The sequence below is a fragment of the Carcharodon carcharias genome, chromosome 10 (assembly GCF_017639515.1).
Source record: "Carcharodon carcharias isolate sCarCar2 chromosome 10, sCarCar2.pri, whole genome shotgun sequence".
In the NCBI taxonomy this organism is placed as follows: domain Eukaryota; kingdom Metazoa; phylum Chordata; class Chondrichthyes; order Lamniformes; family Lamnidae; genus Carcharodon; species Carcharodon carcharias.
This window is the reverse complement of record NC_054476.1, coordinates 47,323,205-47,344,846: the sequence shown is the minus strand read 5'-3', so window position 1 is coordinate 47,344,846 and position 21,642 is coordinate 47,323,205. Positions and strand designations below refer to the sequence as shown.

The 21,642-nt window shown below is 40.9% G+C and overlaps 1 protein-coding gene across 3 annotated transcripts in view; it reads left to right on the top strand.

The window, feature by feature from the left end:
* dennd2b (DENN domain containing 2B) overlaps positions 1–13,949 on the top strand; it is a 521,499-nt gene extending 507,550 nt beyond the window's left edge. For all 3 annotated transcript variants that reach the window (XM_041196869.1, XM_041196870.1, XM_041196868.1), the window contains 3 exons: positions 4,515–4,754; positions 10,845–10,931; positions 13,068–13,949. In XM_041196869.1, the coding sequence (XP_041052803.1) occupies positions 4,515–4,754; positions 10,845–10,931; positions 13,068–13,102 (362 nt within the window). In that variant the 3' untranslated portion in view covers positions 13,103–13,949. The remainder of the gene's footprint in view (positions 1–4,514; positions 4,755–10,844; positions 10,932–13,067) is intronic.
* The last annotated feature ends 7,693 nt before the right edge of the window (positions 13,950–21,642 follow it).

Sequence of the window (21,642 nt, the reverse complement as noted above, 5' to 3'; positions counted from 1 at the left end):
TGACAAGCAGACGTTGTTCAGTGGAGCTTTCAGTTTAACTAGCAGCTCATGGTGTGAAGGAGTTGCAGCTGAACTTTCCTGTTCATAGTAAATTGGTCTGCTGAGCAATACCCTACTACATCTTCAAATAAACTGAGCCTACATTTAGCTTACCAGCCCGGGGTGAGATTTGTAAGTTTGTGTAAAGCAAACATAGAAATACAACATGGTGAGCAGTAGTCGTTTCTCTTCAGCAAAGTGATGAAGATTTGAAGATCACAGGAAAAGCCACAGGCAAGATTTTGTGCAGTATAAAAGCTGTAAATGTACTGAAGACCCCAGGAGACAGCTTTCTTTTACAGACATTGTTTCACAGAGCAGTAACTACCAGATTTGTGGGGTAGCGGAATCGCTGGTGAATTGAGCAGTCGATTTTGAGTCAGAAAGTACAACTGCAACTCCTTCACACAGCATGCTGCTAGCTAAAGTGAAAGCTCCTCTGAACAATGTCTGTCAGTCACATGGTTTACATCCTAGCTACTCACTCATTAGCATATTCTTGCTTAAAGCGAAATCTCAACACCACCGACTGCATGAAGAAGTACAACCCTACCTTGGTCATAGGCTGTAGTGGGAACTTGCTCTTCCAGCTGCTTCATGGATCCAATGACAAAGTCAGAGCAGAGGCCTAGCGACATGGTGCATTGCTAGCAAAGCCATGCCTTTTTTTGATGTCATGAGCTGAAGGCTTTTGAATTATGTGTACAGCTCAACAATATGTAAGTGTTCCTTGATTCTTTGAAATTTCTCATTTGATGGTGGCAAAATAGCTGTGCCTGAGTTTGAATTACAGCTCCCCCGACTCCCTGGGTTTTTCCCCTCTACCGTGCTGTTTCCAACATCGGTGGGACTGAGGAACCGAGGTGGGGAGGTGCTGGGAGAATGGGGAGGTTGGGAGTGGTGAAGCCTATGGTGCTGGGGGTACAGGAGCCAGGAGTTTGTAGCGAGGTGCCAATGGTGCAAGGATTGCCTAGTTTGTGGGGTGGGAGAGGAACTGAGGTTGTGGAGGGATGGTGGGGTCAGTGAGATGCTGGGGGTGCAAGAGTGAGAAGAGGAGCCTGGGTAAGACAGCCAGAGAATCCAGGGGTTGGTGAGAGAGGAGCTGAGGAACCCAGAGGAGTCGGTGCAATTTAACATTATTGATGGTTTAAAGGGGGAGAGAGTGGTGTAGTGGTAATGTCATTGGGTTACTAATCCAGAAACCCAGACTAATAATCTGGGGAAATGTATTCAAATCCCACTTTGGCAGCTGGAATTGAAAGCTAGCCTCAGTAATGGTGACCATGACAACTATCATTGATTGTCATAAAAACCCATCTGGTTCACTAATGTTCTTTAGGGAAGGAAATCTGTTGTTCTCACATAGTCTGGCCTACATGTGACTCCAGATCCACAGTAATGTGGTTGACTCTTAATTGCCCTCTGAAATGGCTTAATAAGTCACTCAGTTTGAGAGTAATTAGGGATGGATGACAGATGCTGGCCTTGCCAACAACACCTACATCCCATCAAAACATAAAAAAAGGAAATTGCTCTAGAGCAGGCTTTGTGCTTGCTAGGCATAACCCTCAAAAGAATCTACATGAAAAGTCATGTAACTGCAGGGCAATCAGCCCCAGTTCTTGAATGATAAGTCCTGGTGGAACCATCAGCTTGGATTTGAAACCCATTTAGGTGCACTGCCATGTTAATTATCGTCCCTAGTTTCGGGGAAGGTTCCATTAGATTGGAAAATAGCAAATAAAGCTCCTTTATTTAAAAAGGGAGGGAGACAGAAAGCAAGAAACTCTCAGAGAGTTAGTTTAACATCTGTCACAAGGAAAATGTTAGAAGCTATTATTAAAAATGTTATAGCTGGGCACTTAGAAAAATTCAAGGTGATCAGGCAGAGTCGACACGGTTTTGTAAAAGGGAAATCATGTTTAACCAATTTATTGGAGTTCTTTGAAGGAGTCACATGTGCTGTGGATACAGGGATGTACTGTACTTAGATTTCCAGAAGGCACTTGATAAAGTGTCATATCAAACATTGCAGAAAATAAAAGCTCATTGTGTAGGGGTTAATATATTGGCATGGATAGAAGATTGGTTAGCTTACAGAAAGCAGAGAGTTGGCATAAATGCATCTTTTTATGTTTGGCAGGATGTGACGAATGGATTACCGCAGGGATCAGAGCTGTGGCCTCAACTTTTTGCAATTTATATAAATGACTTTGATGAAAGGACTGAAGGAATGGCGGCTAAATTTGCTGACGACACAAAGATAGGAAAATAAATTGTTAAGAGGATGTAAGGAAGCTACAAAGTGACATAAATAGGTTAAGTGAGTGGGCAAAGATCTGGTAAATGGAGTATAATGTGGGCAAATGTGAAATTGGTCACTTTGGCAGGAAGAATAAAAAGGAAGATTGCAGAGTTCTGAGATTCAGTGGGATCTGGATGTCCTAGTGCATGAATCACAAAAGGTTAGTATGCAGGTACAGCAGATAATTAGGAAAACTAATAGAATGTTATCATTTATTGTGAGGGGAATTGATTACAAAAATAGGGAGGTTATGCATCAGTTATATAGGGCACTGGTGTACTGTGTACTGGAATACTGTGTACTGTACTGGTCTCCTTATTTAAAGAAAGATGTAAGTGCATTAGAAGCAGTTAAAAGAAAGTTTGCTAGACAAATACCAGGAATGGGAGGGTTGTCTTATGAGGAAACAGTGTTCAGGTTAGGCTTGTATCCACTGGAATTTAGAAGAGTAAGAGGCAACTTAATTGAAACCTTTAAGATCCTGGGGGGTTGGAACAGGGTGGATGTGGAGAGGATGTTTCCTCTTGTTGCAGGGTTTAGAACTAGGGGTCACTGTTTAAAAATAAGGGGTCAGTCATTTAAGACAGAAATGAGGAGAAATTTTTTCCCCTCAGAGAGTTGTGAGTCTTTGGAACTCTCTTCCTGAAAAGGTGGTGGAAGCAGAGTCTTTGAATATTTTAAGACAGAACTAGATAGATTCTTGATTAACAAGGGGGTGAAAGGTTATCGGGGGTAGGCAGGAATGTGGGGTTGAGGGATTACATTCAGATTAGCCATGATCTTATTGAATGGCTCAGCAGGCTCGAGGGGCCGAGTGGCTTAGCCCTGCCACTAATTTGCATGTACGTATGTTCATTTTCCTATTCCCTCATTTCTCTCATAGTCGTTGATGCCCATTTCAATTCCATCCACTTATCCAGCTCCTTGGGCAGAGTTTTTTCCTTAGCGGGGGTGGTCGGGAAGCCAACCACCGCCCGTGATCGGCTCCATAACGTGATTTCACGCTGGTGAGCCAATTAAGGCCTGACCAGCAAGGAACGGGAGCAGCAGCGCTGAGTGCTGCCTGGGGGGAGGATGACGAGCAGGCCGAGCGCAATCTTCTCACATACACGTGAAAGAGCGCTTCAATCTCCCTGAGGCACGGAGCTGCCTCAGGGAGATGAAGCACTGCTTAAGAAAAAAATAAAGGAAATAAAATAGTCATAAAACATGTCCCCTCATGTGACTCTGTCACATGGGCTGGGACATGTTTTTAATTCAAAAATATAATTTTTACCTGATGTTTCTTTGCATTGGGAAACCTCATCCCACCCTTGGATGAGGTTTCCTAAAAAATGTAAAGGCTGCTTGGTCTTTCGCCTGCCCGCCAACCATTAGGTTGGACAGGCAGCGTAAATTTGATTTCTTTTAGCTTCTTAATAGCCTTAATAGGCCTTTTAATTGTCGGCGGGCATGCGCCCGCCAACATATGGCAGGACTGCACAATGACATCGGGACGCTCACCTGACGTCATCCCACATCATTTTACACTCGGGCGTATCAGATGCGCACCTGCACACCAAGCGTAATATTCTGCCCCTTAGTGCTCTGTCAAGTTTGGAATAAATATTTCTCTCCTTTTCATCCTGTTGTCAGGACAAATGTATAGATTGTAGCCCCTATATATTGTAAGCAAGAAACCCTTCTGGCAGTGCACTGTGGTCACAATTCCTGCTAGTAGCACAGGCAGTGACACTAAAGGAAGGCCTGAATCTGTGTTTTAGCAGCAAGATCTAGGGAGGAGCAGAACTTTGGACATTGGAAGAGGTGGACAATCTGTGCTAATGGTATCTACAAACACTGACACACTGACCAGGCCCCCAAAAACACTGATGTTGGGCATGGACATGTTTGTTCAGGAGGACATAATTAGACTGTTTTTCACTCTCTCACCCATGTACATTTTCTCCAAGCATTGGGGAATGCCTGGCAACCAGAAATGCAAGTTGTAACTCATGAATCTTAAACAACTGTTTGTCTGCTATCACCAGTGTCGCATGAACCACCCATGTTGCAAACAGGGAATGGAATAAAATTACTGAAAAGGGGTGAGAAGCTAAGCTCAAAAACATCTCTATAATGAAGTTTGTAATTTGTTTTAAAATTTTACTTTATCTCCATCCCAACACAGAGTGCAACACGCTGAGCAATCTGGTCTCAGAAGCCTTCATTCGCTTCTTTGTGGAAACAGTCGGCCATTATTCTTTATTTCTGACCCAAAATGAGAGGAATGAACGAATATTCCAAAGAGAAGCTTTCCGCAAGTCAGTGGCTTCCAAGAGTATCCGACGGTTTCTAGAGGTCTTCATGGAGTCGCAGATGTTTGCTGGATTCATACAGGACAGGGAACTGCGAAAATGCAGGGCAAAAGGTAGAGCTGGAGCATCTAAGGGCGTAGCATTTAGCCCTACACTGATATCATCACAGTACACTTCACAACGAACACATTCTGAATTGTCTCTTTCTTTTAACATATTGTTACCAAGGCAATTCAGAATTTTACTACTGAATGTGATATGCTTTAATATGGCCATATTCTTAATTCAGCAGCTCAAATTTCTCTTACCCTCAGTGACAGATCAGTAACCATCAGTACTTCACGCCAGTATATATAGTTCAAATACTTTTGGTGGACACAACCCAAGTTAGGAAGTCAAAATCTGTTGTACTGACAGCTGATTTTCACAGTTTAAATATTCCAAAGTTTCTAATATCCATCATTAAATATTATTGCTTTGTCACTGGGGAAATTGTGGTGTAGTGGTAATGTGACTGGACTAGTAGTCCAGATTAATGCTCTGGGAGCATGGGTTCAAATCCCATCATGGCAGCTGGTGGAAATTCAGTTAATAAAATCTAGATTTATAAAGTTGGCCCCAGTAATGGTGAACATGACAATAATCATCAATTGTTGTAAAAACTCATCTTAAAACTCTGTTAAAGAAGGAAATCTGCCATCCTTACCCACTGTGGCCTCCATGACCCACAACAATATGGTTGAATCTTAACTGCCCTCTGAAATTGCCTAGCAAGCCACTATGTTCAAGGGCAATTAGGGATGGACAACAAAATTCCCACATCCCATGAAAGGATAAGAAAATAATTCCAAGTACATAAAAACAGCCTCTCTGTACTAGTTGAGATTTCAAAGAATTGTCTCCTTTCCTTTCCTTGGGTCTTGCCATCCTAATTACCTCATTAATGCATTGCCATACCCACTGGGCAATGGGTATCTCTTGTATCCATCTACATATGAACTGTGTCCCACAATTCCAGGTCTGCTTCTGTTACACATTACGCCACTATTGCAAACTTGGGGAAAAATTTTTCCCTCGTTGGGTGGGCGCGCGCCCGACCCACATGGGAGTAAAATTTTGTGTGATAACATCGGGCGAGCATCCCGACATCATCTTACATTCTCGTGATATTTTGCTTGGCAGGCGCGCTGCGGACAATCTGCATTTTTCCATATGTAAGAACTTATTAACAAAAGCACACTTTAAAATTACACCTGTCAAAACTGCACATTCCTATGACATTGGTTGTGAGCAGTTAATTACTGGGGATAAAAAGCAATATTCTCTCCCCTTTTGCTAAGAGGAATTTAAGTCCCTAATTACTATCCTGAAAGTGCCACACACATGACACAATGATATAACAATAAAAAATCTAGCAGAAGAAATAGGACACAACTCACAGCTTTATGCTTACCTTTGATCCTTCAAAGAAAAATCCAGTGCCTTGAGCAGCATATGGTTTATATAGAGAGTGGAGATAGTATCACCGTTCAAAACAGTATAACCAACTGGATATTATTTTAACACATCCATGCCCTGTTCTGGGAGCAAAATGCGCATAGGGACATTATGACTTTTTAAATATAATTACAAAGACTTACACAAAATAGAAATAAAATAATGAAGAGCACGATAGCATAGACCTGATTATGGATCCAATGGCTGATAACAGATTTTCCCAGGCTATTTAAAAGAGCACAATTTAGTAACATATTACCTGTCACTAAACTCAGTTAATTGATGTTAATTGTTGGTGCAAAAACCAATTTTTTGAAGGGATGACCCTCCTATTAGAAGGAGTGATGAGTCTAAGTGCCACACTGTAACAAAGGTGATCTTAATACATGGACAGGTCATTGAATGTCACACAAGGTTGGGCAGTACTTGAATTTTTAAAAATTAATTCAGTCGAGCATTTGCCTCAACCAGTTATTGGCAATAATTTTAAGATTACAAAAATCACAAAGTACACATCCACTGACTATAATAGAATGGGCAGTGGAGCAGCAATTGAATTTGAATAATAGGAGCTTTAAGAAGGTGAGGGTGTTTGCTTTAGTTTCTAACATCTAATTATTCCTCCTATGGCACTCCAGTGACAAATGCCACCATGTGAAAGCTATCTAATGGAACAGAGCTTTATTGCCCTCACATGGCTAACTGTTTTTGTTTGTTAAACTGTGGCCCCATTTTTTCACTACTTGTTACACCATTCATCTTCTGCTTCCCTGTAGTGTACCATAAGCATCAAAACCCCTCAAATTTGATTACTTTTGTGTTAATTACATAACTTATTAGCTATAAGTTATCATTATGTCTACACCATTGATTAGCTGTTCTTATTCTCCTTCTTCACACAAACGAGTGTGTGTACAGCAGATCCAAAGTTAAGCTCCCTCGCCAGGCAATTGAAAAATATAGGAGAAATAATATGGAAAAAACTGAGAATATAACAAAGAAGGGAAGTTAAAAATATAACTAAGAAGGCAAGGAAGAATTTGAATAAAAAAACTGTAGGTCAGCACAAAAGGAAATATCACAAGCTTATATAAACACAAAGAAGTAAAGGGATAGTTAAAGATGAGATGAAAAGGACCTTATTATACTTGGAAAAGCCGCAAATGGAGATATATCTTCTAAAGGAAAAGGTGTTAAAAATATTAATGCCCTGGATATAGATAAGTCACTAGACCTAAATGATATTTACCCCAGGAGGATATTGGAGAGCAGTTAGTTGAGGCGCAAGCCATAGTTACCCAAGAATCTTCAAAACTGGCATGTTTTTAAGCTTTACAGACATATTTCTCAAGCTCAGCACTAATGACCATTCCCATAGCAGAGTTCTTGTTTTCCATGAACCACAGTATTATCTGATGGGCACAGTATCTGGTACTGTAGTGTTACCCTGGAATTAAACAGATTGCATTATTCCTACCGCTCCCATGATCTTCTACACATAAGATAGCAAAAGGCTGACACTCCATTACACCAAGATTCAACTATAAACTTTAAAAAAAATTTGCATTTATATAGTGCCTTTTGTGACCTCAGGACATCTCAATATGCTTTACAAGCAATTAAGTACTTTTGAAGTCTAGTCACAATTGTACTGTAGGAGATGAGGCAGCCAGTTTGCACAAAATAATGTGGTAATGACCAGATAAACTTTTTGTGATGTTGATTGAGAGATAGATAATTGCCAGGATACCAGGGATAATTCCCCTGCTGTTCTTCGAAATATGGCCAAGGGAACATTTACGTCCAAAAAAAAAAGGGCAGGCAACACCTCAGTTTAAAAGCTGATCCAAAAGATGGTACTGTGAACATGTAGCATTCCCTCAGTACTGGACTGGAGTGCCAGTCTAGAATTTTGTGCTGGAGTAGGACTTGAACTTACAACCTTCTGACTCAGAAGTGAGAGTGGTACCAACTGAGCTATAGCTGACAAACACACAAATAAGAGACAGTACATTAGGTTGCATTATTTTTACAAAACTTTTAACTCATTCCCTCTTCAGGTGCAAAAATAACAAAAGATACAATACTGTACCAATTCCACTTGGACTAATGTCTATGAGCGGGATTTTCTGCACCTGCCCGCCGCCGGGATCTTCCAGTCCCGCTGCAAGTCAATGTTTTCTGGCTGGGCTGCCGCCTCGCCCGCAACGGGGCCAGAAAATCCCAATCTATAAACCTTATATATGGGTATTTGCAATGTGCTACACAAGACCGGTTGCACATGAGCTGTCTTAGAATGATGCAAATAAAACTGTTGAACAGAACCGCTTTTTAATATTATAGAGCAAATCTCCTGCTCCAACAGCAGCCCAGTGCTGGACAAAAACGATGCCCCTAAAGTCTACTGCTCCTCCATAAGTGTAGGAAGGTCACAGTTTCCTTTCCCAGGTTATTTACATGGCCCAGGCGCACTCCAACACAGGTCCATCCTGTGTTGGAGCCTAGCACAGGCAAAGGGAACATGAAGTGAGAGGCACATTATGTCCAGACTTTGACCTGCCTCCACGATCCCTGTGGAACGTCTGGCTGGCAGGGGTTCGAGATAGGTAACAGTTACATCTTGCACAGGGGTCATAATAGAAAATGTGGAAAGAGACTGGGAACATCTCGTTTGTCTATTGAATGGCACTAACCAAGCTGCAGATACAATCTATGCTCCATCCTCAAGAGTAGCCCTAGGAAAACTGCTTGGGGAAACATAAAAGGGCCTAATACCCAATAAGCCAATTTCTTATTGTCCTTTTTCCTCACCTTTGGTCCCAGCAATCCAAGTGTTCCACACGAAAAGGGTGAGGAATATCCATCTTTACTTCCTTCAGAAGACCAGAGGATGATTGGCACAATCATATAGATTTGAATGCGGTTGTCTCAAAGGAAAATTTTCCTAAACTGCTTAAAGTCAGAAATCCACAGCCATACCAATGTTGAATTGCTGGGACAGTTGAAAACTAGGATCTGAACCAATGCCAATATTTCTGGGTTGGCCCTAATGGGGTGTCGGCAGTGGTGCAGGGCAGGAGAGCAGGGGTGAGGAGTGACATGGTGGCATTTTCCACAGTTGCAAGTCCTTATGGCCTTTTAAGGGAGATTTCCATTTAGTGGCAGTTGCTGTGGTCAGCTGAAACCCACTATGAACTGGGTTAAGTTTGCAAAGTCACTTTACAGACAGACAAATGAAAAATGCCCAGACCACTTCAGAGACAAGCACAACCATAAAAAGGAAGTTGTTAAAAGCTCCAATATGTTACAGCTCATACCAGTGTGCAGCAATATCAAATCAACATGCAGTTACATCAAAACACAATTCATAATCAAACATAAAATAAATCAGAATATTTAGTGATCACTTGTAAAATTCTAAACCTTTCTAAGTCTAAACTTGAACAATTCATATTAAAATTTCAAATTAATGTTGATTAGTAATGAGCAGAGACCATTCTTGAAATTGCCATTTTCTCCCTGATTGTCTTCAACACTGAATTCTTAATTTTTCTGTAAAGGGTGATGTGATTGGAAATGAAGCATTGTTTGTGTCTACTGGGGCTCAGACTAAGTGCTTTCACTAAGCCATATGAATCTTCCATCTTGTTGCAAGGGAAGCATTTCTTTGTACCCTCCCTACAGATGCCTCCCCAGTATAATGAAAGTGCCACATCCTTAATGTGTCTGACTTTGCCCTCGCCAGGTTTTATTGACCTGGCCATGTGAGAAGCCGGCTATAACATACGTAGGCTTGGTTTTATGACTGCTAATGGTGAGCAGAGTTTGCCCTCAGGCATACTTTATTTGGCTGGAAATATTTAAAACCTGGTGGCTGCATTTTCTGTTGAGATGCTTGTAAAACAAAACCTTGTCATTTGCAGCTGCTGGCAGCTCAGTAAGGCCACCCAGCTTGCAACAACTGCATTCAGGATAAACATTCCCTGCAGTTGAAGAATCAGGAAAATTTCAACTTCTGCCACTTGAATTCCTGAGTAGCTTCAATATTTGCTCCAGTAAATAAAATGCGAACACTGGGAAAAGATTTTCTCTGTACAGTTTGCAGAAAAATCTTAAATGTGTTTTTTTTAAATAAGAGTTTGCAATGTTATACATTAGCACAGAGGAAATCTTGGCCATTGAATTGTAAAGTCAGTGACAGAAATATGCCCACTCTTGGCAATTTGCTGTCATTTGGCAGGACTCTCTACATAGGGCTTTCTCTACAATTTTCTGCAGGTTTGTGTTGTGGGTGAACTTAATATTGCTAGGAGGGCTTGCTAGAGTTCACCAATTGAAGATGTAAATGATTCTCCTGACTAAAACTATGACTGAAATGAATGGTGAATGTCATGCTAAACTTAGGTAATTTCCCAGAAGGCAAAAACAGTAAAAACTGGTAAATAAGGATACTGGTCTGAACTGGTCTGGTATACCTTAAAATGAAACACCAGTTAAAAACTGGGAAATAAGAGTACTGGTCCAAACTGTTTTTTCCTTCTGGCTTACTTCAGTGAATCCCTTATTAGGAATCATGCGACAGTAAACATCACTAAATAATTTTCTAATGGCTTTGAACTCTATTTTAACAGTAGGCAGAAATCATATATTAAGTTGGAGCTGCTTTTAATGCCTCATTTAGTGATATCTTATTTTCTTCGCCTTAGGTCTGTTTGAGCAGAGAGTTGAGCAATATTTGGAGGAGCTGCCAGACACAGAACAGAGTGGAGTGAACAAATTTCTGAAAGGTCTTGGTGAGTGTACTTTTACACAAGATTTTAGAATTGCTAAAAGATTACATTAAATTGCAGTGGTGTATCACAACCTTCCATTTTTCTGCCATAACGTTGGCGTTAGATCTCCAAATTTTGCATTGTGAGCTGTGTTGCAAATGAACCGGCACCTATAATGGCTCAGGTTACTTTTAATTGTACAGAGCACCTACCATAAACAAGCAATAAGCTCCTTGTATATTCAAATAAGAGCCCTGTGCTGGCAGTAGAGCCCCAAATGTTCAATTAGGATACAAATGGGTTGAGCTTTCAATTTGTTTATTACTTTGTTCTATGACTAAACTGAAAATAAAGCACCAAGTGTACAGTACAACAAAATTAGCATAAACATCAAATTATCACATGGAAAATTATGGGTTAAAAAAATCACAGTCGGCACAGATTTGTTAATGACAAATTTTGTTGACTAACTTGATTGCATTCTTTGAAACATAAAGTCATAAGAAGTAGGAGCAGGAGTAAGCGATTTGGCCCCTCAAGCCTGCTCCTCCATTCAGTAAGATCATGGATGATCTGATCATGGTCTTGACCCCATGTTTTTCCTGCCCCCTTCATACCCCTTGACTCCTTTGTCAATCAAAAATCTGTCTAACTCAGTCATAAACATATTAATGATCCAGTCTACACAGCTTTCTGGGTTAGAAAGTTCTAAAGATTAATGACCCTCTGAGAGAAGAAATTCCTCCTCATCTCCATCTCAAATGAGAGACGCCTTATTTCTGACACTCTGCATCCTAGTTCTATATTCCCCCAAGACATGGTCTCAGCATCTACCCTATCAAGCCCCCTCAGAATCTTAAGTGTTTCAATAAGTTCACCTCTCATTCTTCTAAATTCTAATATATAGGCCCAATCTACTCAATCTTTCCTCTTAAGGCACCACTTCATCCTAGGAATCAACCTAGTGAACCTCCTCTGAATTGCCTCCAATGCAAATATATCCTTCCTTAAATATATAATTAAGTAACAGAGAGTGTGGATAAGGATAGTACAGCACATGTTATGTATACGGACTTTCAAAAAGCATTTGATAAAGTACTACATAATAGACTTATTAGCAAAAATGAAGCCCAGGGGCTGAAAGGGGCAGTGCTGCATGTATAAAAGCAAAATAATGGAATGCTGGAAATCTGAAACAAAAACAGAGGTGAAGAAGGATCATACGGACTCGAAACATTAACTCTGTTTCTCTCTGCACAGACGCTGCTAGATCTGCTGAGTTTTTCCAACATTTTCTGTTTTTGTTTCAGTGCTGCATGGATGTTGCCCCTTGTTCTAGACTCTCCAGACAGGGCAAACATGTATCAGTATCTATCCTTTCAAGCTCCTTCATAATCTTGACTGTTCCAATGAGATCACCTCTCATTTTCCTAAACTCCATACAATACAGACCAAATTTGCTCAGCCTCTCATCATTGGACAACCAACTCATCCCAGGGAACAGTCTAGTGAACCTTTGCTGTACTCCTCACTTTACCACAACTTCCAATGCAAGTCTTTAAACATGGAGACAAAAATTGCACACAGTATTTCCCTGTACAATTGTAGTAAGACTTCTTTAGTTTGTACTCCAATTCCCTTGCAATAAAGGCCAACATTCCATTTGCTTTCCTAAATTGCTTGCTGTACCTGAATGCTAACTTTTTGTGCACCAAATCTTTCTGAACATTAAAGTTTGCAAGTTTCACATCTTTGAGAAAATATTTTGCTTTTCTATACTTATGACCAAAGTGAATAATCTTAAAATTTCCCACATTATACTCCATCTGCCATCTTGTTTCTCACTCACTTAACATGTCTATATCTGTTTGCAGCCTCTTTGTGTCCTCCTTACAGCTTGCATTCCCACCTAGCTTTGTATTGTTAGCAAACTTAGATTCATTACTTTCTGTCTTTTCGTCTAAGTCATTAATATGGATTGTGAATAGCAGAGGCCCCAGTACTGATCCTTGTGGTGCTCTACAGGTCACAGCCTATCATCCTTGCAACAAAAACTAAAAATCCCAATAAGATCCCATAAATGAGGCCTTTGAGGGATTTCTGGAATGACTCTTTCTACTGTATAACTACACTAATGAAATTGAACATCTCTTGCAGGAAATAAAATGAAATTCCTTCACAAGAAGAGTTAGTTGTGTTCATACTGTATCTGTTGTTGTCACAAGGACCACTGGACCCTGCGCAAGTACTTTGTAAAACCCATTCGTATTTTGAAAAACATGGATTATACGTTTTTCATGTTCACAAAACCTTCATCTTTATTCAAAGACAGAATTATAATAGTATTGGAGAAGAATCTGAAGCTGCAGCAAGTACACTTAAGTATGTTCATCTTTGGTGCAGATTGGATTGTATATTGTAAATATATTTACTATGTTTTTATTGGTATTTTATTGTCTGGATTTAGCAGTCATTGTACTGAATATTTGTAAAGAATTGACTTTAACAGGTTTTTGTGATGCCAGAGTGACTTATGACTTGGAGCATGAATGGTCCAACTGAGCATGTGCAGAAGAGTATTGTTTGTTGTGGGGGCAAACACTGATGTTCTCATTTATTAACAATTTCACTACTTTGCTGGTATGATTATGGAGAATGCATGCGATCCTATCAACTGGGAAATACCTGAACTATATGAAAAATGAAGTATCAGTTTTACTTGGGCTTTAGCTGTAGAGTTCTGATTGTATCTCTTGTTCTTCCTTTCCGCATTTTGCCAACGAAATGTGATCAAGTTACACTGAAAATATTTGGTACCTTTTATGATGTTGCTTGAAAATGCATAAGCTGCCATAGAAGAGGGTGGTGAATGAATCACTGAATCCTTTCTGTATCTATTGCACTGCTGTAGCTGAGTGTAATGAGAACTGTGCAGAAGCCTTTACTACTCTGCCATTCTCAAAGAGCATGACTGGGTAAGCCTTGCCACGTTTCTATGTACTGCTTTTTTAAAAAAAATAAAATAAACACTTTTGGTAATGGCTGTTTATCCATTGGGATTTTTTTCAAAAGCATTATAAATGTTATTATGTTGAAATCAAGATTTCAGAGATACCTTCCCTCACTCAACACTAAACTGTGGAGCTCCTAACCTCCCTCCCTGCCCTTCCTTCTATAACCTAGAGACTTTTATCAACATAAATGAGTACTGAATCACAATTTCCCAATTTACTCATCTCTGCTACCCTTTATTCATGCTTGGTGGACTCTACTCTTCGTCTCTATTCCTCAGATGCATTAAAAAATATTGTTTTTTAAAAATTCCTAAACTAAACCAACAGAACTATAACTTTTACAAGTACATTGCAAGGGGTTACACGAAGATGCTGGCAACCTGTGCATCTTCAACATTTTTTATTTTCATTTCAGATTTCCAAGTTTGCAGTTTATTTATAACATGAGCTATTCCCTGTGATGTTTGCCCCACCTAGAGGCTAGAGAGGGAGTTGGGGAGAGCAATTTATATTTATATGGTGCTCCTTACATAAAGTTACATCTCAGATCAATTTCAAGAAGGAGAGGTTGACTCTGAAGAGGAAGTAAAGAAATTTAAGATGGAAGATACCAAAGTTGGGCTTTTAGAAGACATTGGAGAGAGTGAACCAGGGAGCTTAAGATTTTTTTTTGGAATTGAAATATAGTTCCAGGAGAAAAGGGCATTGTAGCAATGTTTTGCTTTTCACCAGTCACTCCCATAAGCAGAACCCATATCCCTCCGTTTGAGGGTGAACCTTTTTACTGCCCAATTATGATGTGGTGGCTGTATAGCTCTAAGGTTGTAACAGGGGAAACTTTGTGCTATATATGTAAAATATTGAAATATCGCACATTCTCTTGTTTTGAAGGAAGGCAGATTGAAAAGCACCACTAATGCAAGGCATGACTTTAAATCAGCAGTACGTCTATTTTGCATTAAAAATTTCCTTTGCTCATCAGTTATGCAAAAATAGTAAAGATGGAACTAATTCCTTGCCCTCATCTTTCTCTGCCAACCCTCAATCCCATTGTCCAACAGATGCACCCTCTGCTCCATTTATCTTGTTCGCACTAAGTGAACTGAACGCTCAAATCCCTTTTCTGTTTCCCTGTCCAAGCAGATAATTCTCTCAAGTACAGTCTTTCACCTTTTTCAAACACAATCACACTTTCCAAAAAGCCCACCCATGCATGCAAACTATATTCCTACATCTATAAACTATGGTTTAAACCTACAATACAAGGGGGTAGAAGCTATGCTACAGCTATCATCGTCAACAGTTCCTCAATTCGAGAATGATGTCTACTCAGGGTTGCGAGTTTCTGCCATGACTATTCATGTGACTGAACAGGCCAATTCTTGACCCACAGATCTTTGGGCACATGGGATGGGATATTCAACAAGATAGTGGGATCCAGAGCACACGATTTGCTTCCTTTGCTTTCCTTCACTAGTCACTCTGCCTCATCAATAACATGTTGTGACTCAAAGCATGATGTAGTTTGATGGGCAAGTTGCCACTAGTTTGAATGATTGGTATCAAGCATCTCCCAGTTATTAATGTCAATGCTGCTGCACTTCAAGGAGAACTTCAGAGTCTTCAGAATTTGAAGCTGGATGTCCCAGAAGGTTCAAGGATAGAATCAATTTGGCTAGGGCTAAGGAACAAAAAGGGTGCAATTATATTGGTCAGAGCATTCTTTACACTGCCAAATAGTGAGAAAGATTTAGAAGAACAAATCTGCAGGGAAATTACAGAGAGATGCAAGCATTAGGGAGTAGTTATAATGGGGGACTTTAATTACCCGAATGTAGACTGGGACAGTGGTGGTGTAAATGGCGAAGAATGGCAAAAGTTCCTAGACCGTGTTCAGGAGAATTTTCTATAGCAGTGTGTCCAATCCAACAAGAAAAGACGCACTGTGGACCTAGTTCTTGGAAATTAGGTGGGCCAAGTAGATCAAGTGTCAGTGGGGGAACATTTAGGAGACAGCGATTGTTGTATTGTACATGTTGATAGAAATGATAGAAAAAGATGATAGGCAATCGAGAGTAAAAATAATTAACTGGACAAGAGTCAACTTCGATGTGGCAAGAATGGAGCTGGGCCAGATAGATTTGAACAAATGATTAGCAGGAAAAACTGTAGCTGAACAATAGACTACCTTCAAAAAAGAATTGGTTTGGGCACAGTCAAGGTATATTCCATTGAAAAGGAAAGATAAGGCAAATAAATCCAGAGCACTCTGGATGAAAAAGGAGATAGAAATTAAGATAAAGAAGAAAAAGTGTGCTTATGGCAGCTATCAGGTAGAAAATATAATTGAGAACAAAGATGAATACAGAAGGTTCAGAGGGGAGGTGAAAAAGCATATTAGAGGAGCGAAAAGGGATTATAAGAAAAGACTGGCAGCCAACATAAAGGGGAAACCCAAAGCCTTCTATAGACATATAAATAGTAAAAGAGTGGTAAAAGGAGGGGTAGGGCCGATTAGGGACCTAAAAGGGAACTTATACACGGATGAAGGGGCCATGGCTGAGGTATTAAATGAATACCTTGCGTCCGTCTTTACCAAGGAGGCAGATGCTACCAGTCCATGGTGACAGACAAGGAAACTCTGTCACTAGAAGAGTTCTAAATTGATAAGGGGGAAATTTTGAATAGATTGTCGGTACTTTAAGTTGACAAGGCACCGGGACCAGATGAGATGCATCCAAGGATATTGAAGGAAGTGAGAGTAGAAATTGCAGGAGCATGGCCATGATCTTTCAGTCTTCCCTAGACTGGGGGTGGTGCCAGAGGACTGGAGAATTGCAAACATTATGCCCTTGTTCAAAAAAGGTTGCAAGGACAAGTCTAGCAATTACAGACTAGTCAGTTTAATTTCAGCGTCGGGCAAGATTCTAGAAACAATTATTCGGGATAGAATTAGTAGTCACATGGAAAAATATGGGTCGATAAGGAAGAGCCAGCATGGAGTTCTAAAGGGGAAATCGTGTTTACCTAACTTGCTAGAGTTTTTTGAAGAGATAACAGAAAAGGTCGATGAGGGTAATCCTGTTGATGTGGTGTACATGGGCTTTCAAAAGGCACTTGACACAGTGCCACACAGCACACTTGTGAGAAAAGTTATTGCTCATGGAATAACAGGGACAGTAACAATGTGTATACAAAATTGGCTGAAAAATAGGAAGCAGAGTAATGGTCAATGGATATTTTTCAGGCTGGAGGAAGACTTGTAGTGGAGTTCAGTATTGGGACCCTTGCTTTGAAGGGGTCAGTATTGGGGCCCTTGCTTTTCCTGATATGTATTAATGATCTAGATCGTGGTGTGCAGGGAATAATTTCAAAGTCTGCGGATGATACAAAGCTTGGGAGTATTGTGAACTGCGAGGAGGCATGTGTGGAACTTCAAGATGACATAGGCAAGTTGGAATGGGCAGATAGGTGGCAGATTAAGTTCAATGCGGAGAAATGTGAAGGGATGTATTTTGGTAGGAAGAACATGGACGAACTAAAATAAAGGATGAAATTTTGAAGGGAGTGCAGGAGCAGAAAGACTTGGGTGTACGTGTGCATTGATCATTGAAGGTGGCAGGACAGGTGGAGAGAGCAGTTAATAAAGCATACGGTATCCTGGGCTTTATTAATGGAGGCACAAAGTACAAGAGCAGGGAGGTTATGCTGAATTTATATAAGACACTCGCTATATCTCAGCTGGAATATTGTGTACAGTTCTAGGCACCATGTTATAGGAAGGATGTAAACACATTGGAGAGAGTGCAGAAAAGATTTACAAGAATGTTTCCATGGATGAGAAACTTTAGTTACGAAGATAGATTAGAGGATGGGACTGCTCTCCTTGGAGAGAAAGCGGCTAAAAGGAGATTTGATAGACATGTTCAAAATCATGAGAGGGTTGGGGAGAGTAGATAGTGGGAAGCTGTTCCTGCTCATGCAATGGCCAAGAATGAGAGGGCACAGTTTTAAAGTGGTTTGCAAAAGAAACAAATTTGACATGAGAAAATTTTTTTCACACAACAGGCAGGATTTCCTGCACCCATCCGCTGCCGGGATCTTCCAGTCTTGCCGCAAGTCAATGGACTTCTGGCTGGGGCGCCGCCTCGCCCACGACAGGGCCAGAAAATCCCGGCCAACAAGTGATTCAGGTCTGGGATGCGCTGTTTGGAAGTGTGGTGGAGGCAGGTTCAATTGCAGCATTCAAGAGGGCATTGGATAATTATTTAAATAGAAATAATGTGCAAGGGTACAGGGAAATGGCAGGTCATAATGCTCATTTGTAAAGCCGGTGCAGAGATGGTGAGCCAATGGCCTCTTTCTGTGCTGTTAAAATTCTGTGGTTCATTTCCTTTGTCCTCTCTGGAGCATTGGCCATTTGGGAGTTAAGAAAACAGGACATGCCGGAGAGATGCTTTTGGACTATCCAGACAGCGTCCAGTCCATCAGACTTGATGGCCTGAATTTTGCACTCATGGGCATGTGATTGGCAGGCCGGAGGTGGACTCAAAATGTGCTTCCACCTACCATCAGCCCCCGACTGCGATCTTAAGCTGACTGGCCAATTTACAGCCAGCCAGTGTGAAAAGTGCCTGGAGAAAGGCTGAGCACTGCTGTTGGGAGCAGGAAGAGGGCGGGTACCGCAGGTGCTGGTGAGCGTTTCCAGTGAGCCTTGAAGGCAAACAGATGCATCAGGGAACTGCAGACCACCAAAAAAATAAAGATCAAAAATGCTGCAAAAAATGTCCATGAACTACAATCAAGCACCTGAAAGCAGACCTCATAAAAAAGTCCCCAGATATTTATTTTAATTTTAAATCCTAATGGAGATTTCATCCCACCCTTGGATGAGGTTTCATCAAAAATGTAAAGGCCACCTAGCCGATTGGCCCATCTGTCAACCTTAAAGTTGGCATGAAAAAATGCTGATAATTGGGCTGTTTATGGGCTTAATTGCCTAGTTGTCAGCGGTCACTCTTCCAACTTTTGCATGTGCCCACTGAACAAAATATTGCATGGGTGCATGATGACATCGGGACAAAAACAGAATTACCTGGAAAAACTCAGCAGGTCTGGCAGCATCAGCTCTCCTAATATTCACTCAGTTCTGTTGAAGGGTCATGAGGACTCGAAACGTCAACTCTTTTCTTCTCCGCTGATGCTGCCAGACCTGCTGAGTTTTTCCAGGTAATTCTGTTTTTGTTTTGGAGTTCCAGCATCCGCATTTTTTTGTTTTTATCTCTGATGACATCGGGACACTGGCCCGATGTCATCTTGCGCAATTTCACACCTATTCAGGTTCAGCAGGCACCCGCCTACCCGTGGGACATAAAACTCTGGCCATTGTTGCAGTTTTGCCTGAATGCTTGTAGAGCTGGCTTCAAGGACACTAGCACTTGTTCAACAGCCCTCCCACTGAATCTGGAGGATGCAATGGAGACATTGATGGTGGAATTTCTCTCGTGCTCTTTTGTGTCGCCAGTACACAGTTCAGGTCTCACTGCAGTACAGGGATGCAGCAGCAACAACTGCTCTGTACACTAGGCCATTGTTGACTTATGGAGGTCCTTGTTGTGAAACACGCTGCCATAGTTTGTAGAAGGCTGAGCTGGTACAGCTGATCCATTGTTGGATCTTCTCGTCAATAATGCCCTACTGCTGCCAAGGTATGAGAAATGCACAACACATTCCAGAGTTTCTCCTTCAACATATATGGGAGGTGGAATATTTGGCTAGCGAGGTGTGTGTTGAGTTTTGTTTTGGCACTGTTCAAGGCCAGGCCATATTTTTTTATACGCAGAATTGAAGAAATCAAGCATGTCTTGTGAATCCGGTGCACTGTAAGCAACACTGCAGTCATTCTCAGAAGAGATCAAGAAAATCTATGGTGGTCAGTTTAGTTTTAGCACAGATGCAACTGAGGTTAGAGATTTTTAGCTCTAAAGGAGGATCATACAGACTTGAAATGTTAATGTGTTTTTCTCTCCAAGGATGCTGCCAGACCTGCTTAGTTCCTTCTGCATTTTGTTTTTCTCTTGAGATTTTCATTGAGGCCATATTGAATACTGACATTAGAGCAGTTGGTCTTTTAGGGGTGAATAGCCACTGTCAGGAAGGTTGTAAATAGTACAGAGACTATCATACAACCTTGCTTGACCCTGTTCCAGATTTTGAAAGCATCTGTTTTAGATCTCCCATTCAAGACAGTTGTAGAACCCGAAGTAGGCATCAGTGAGCAGGCTATTGGGGTGTAAATGGCAATAGCACTGTTGACACCTTCCAACAATTTGATAATGATTAAGGCTGATTGGATTTGTCTTGCTTTACGCAGATCATACTTGGGCAATGTCCCACGTTAGTCAGGTAGATGCAAGTGTTGGAGCTGTACTGGAACAGCTTGACCAAGGACACGTCTCGTTCTGCAACACAATTCTTCAGTACTATTGTCAGTGCCTTCAGCTGTTTTTTACCACGTGGACTGTATCAAATTGGCTGAATATTGGCATCTACAACGCTGGGGAATAATTCTGGCTGCAACCTTGACTTTTACTAATGTGCAACCTTCCCCATCGAGAATTCTCTACAGTTTAATTGTCCACCAAAATTCACTACTACACATTGCAGGACTGCAGAGCTTTGGTCTGTTGGTTGTGGAATCACTTAGCTCTATCACATGTTGATTCTGTTATTTGGAATGCAAATAGTGGTGTTGTCACTTCACCAGGTTGACATTTTTAGGTATGCCTGATGCTTTACCTGCACAATTCATTGAGCCAGGGTCAATTGCCTGGCTTAATAGTTAAAGGGGGTGAAATATGAAATGTTGGACATGTGAGTGAGGACTTCATGAAAACCTGAGTGAAGAGGCAGGGTTACAGATGAGTCTTTTATTAATAGAACTGATGTGCTCAGGCAGTACATCCAAGACTAGACCAGATGGCAAACTAACTCAGCAGACCCAAGTATTGTTTTATAAAAGCGAAATACTGCAGATGCTGGAAATCAGAAATAAAAACCAAAAATGCTAGAAACTCATGCCTAGCAGTATCTGTGGAGTAAGAAACAGTTAATGTTTCAAGTTCATGTGACTTCAACATTAAATATTTCTGTCTCTACTGATGCTACCAGACATGCTAAGTTTTCCCAGCACTGTTTTTCAATCCTTTTTTCCAACCCCCACAGAAACAGGTGACAGATGGCCCTATGTTGCATTTTCAGAACACTGGCCCTTATTCAGCTATTAACACATTCTATCTTACCTTTATGCCACTATCAGCACCTTCTTTAGTCTTTACCAACACCACCATTATACTATTAACACTCCTTTTATGTTGTGTCCATATCTTTGTCAATCTCTCCCCGAGCTCTCATCTACCCCTTACCTTTTTTCTCCACCCCTTTTCAACAGTATAATATCCATCACACTTCTACTCTCTTTAGCTCTGAAGTGTCATACAGACTCAAAACATTAACCATTTCTCTCACCACCGATGCTACCAGACCTGAGTTTTCCCAGCATTTTGTTTATTTCAGGTTGCCAGCACCTGCAGTATTTTATGTCCTCCTGCTTGTCCCTTCCCAGGGGAAAGGTGTTAGAGGGTGACAATGTGGAGTCTTGATAGCCCATGTGATACATCAGTTTCTTCCAGGCATTCAAGATTATCCACTAGTGTTTT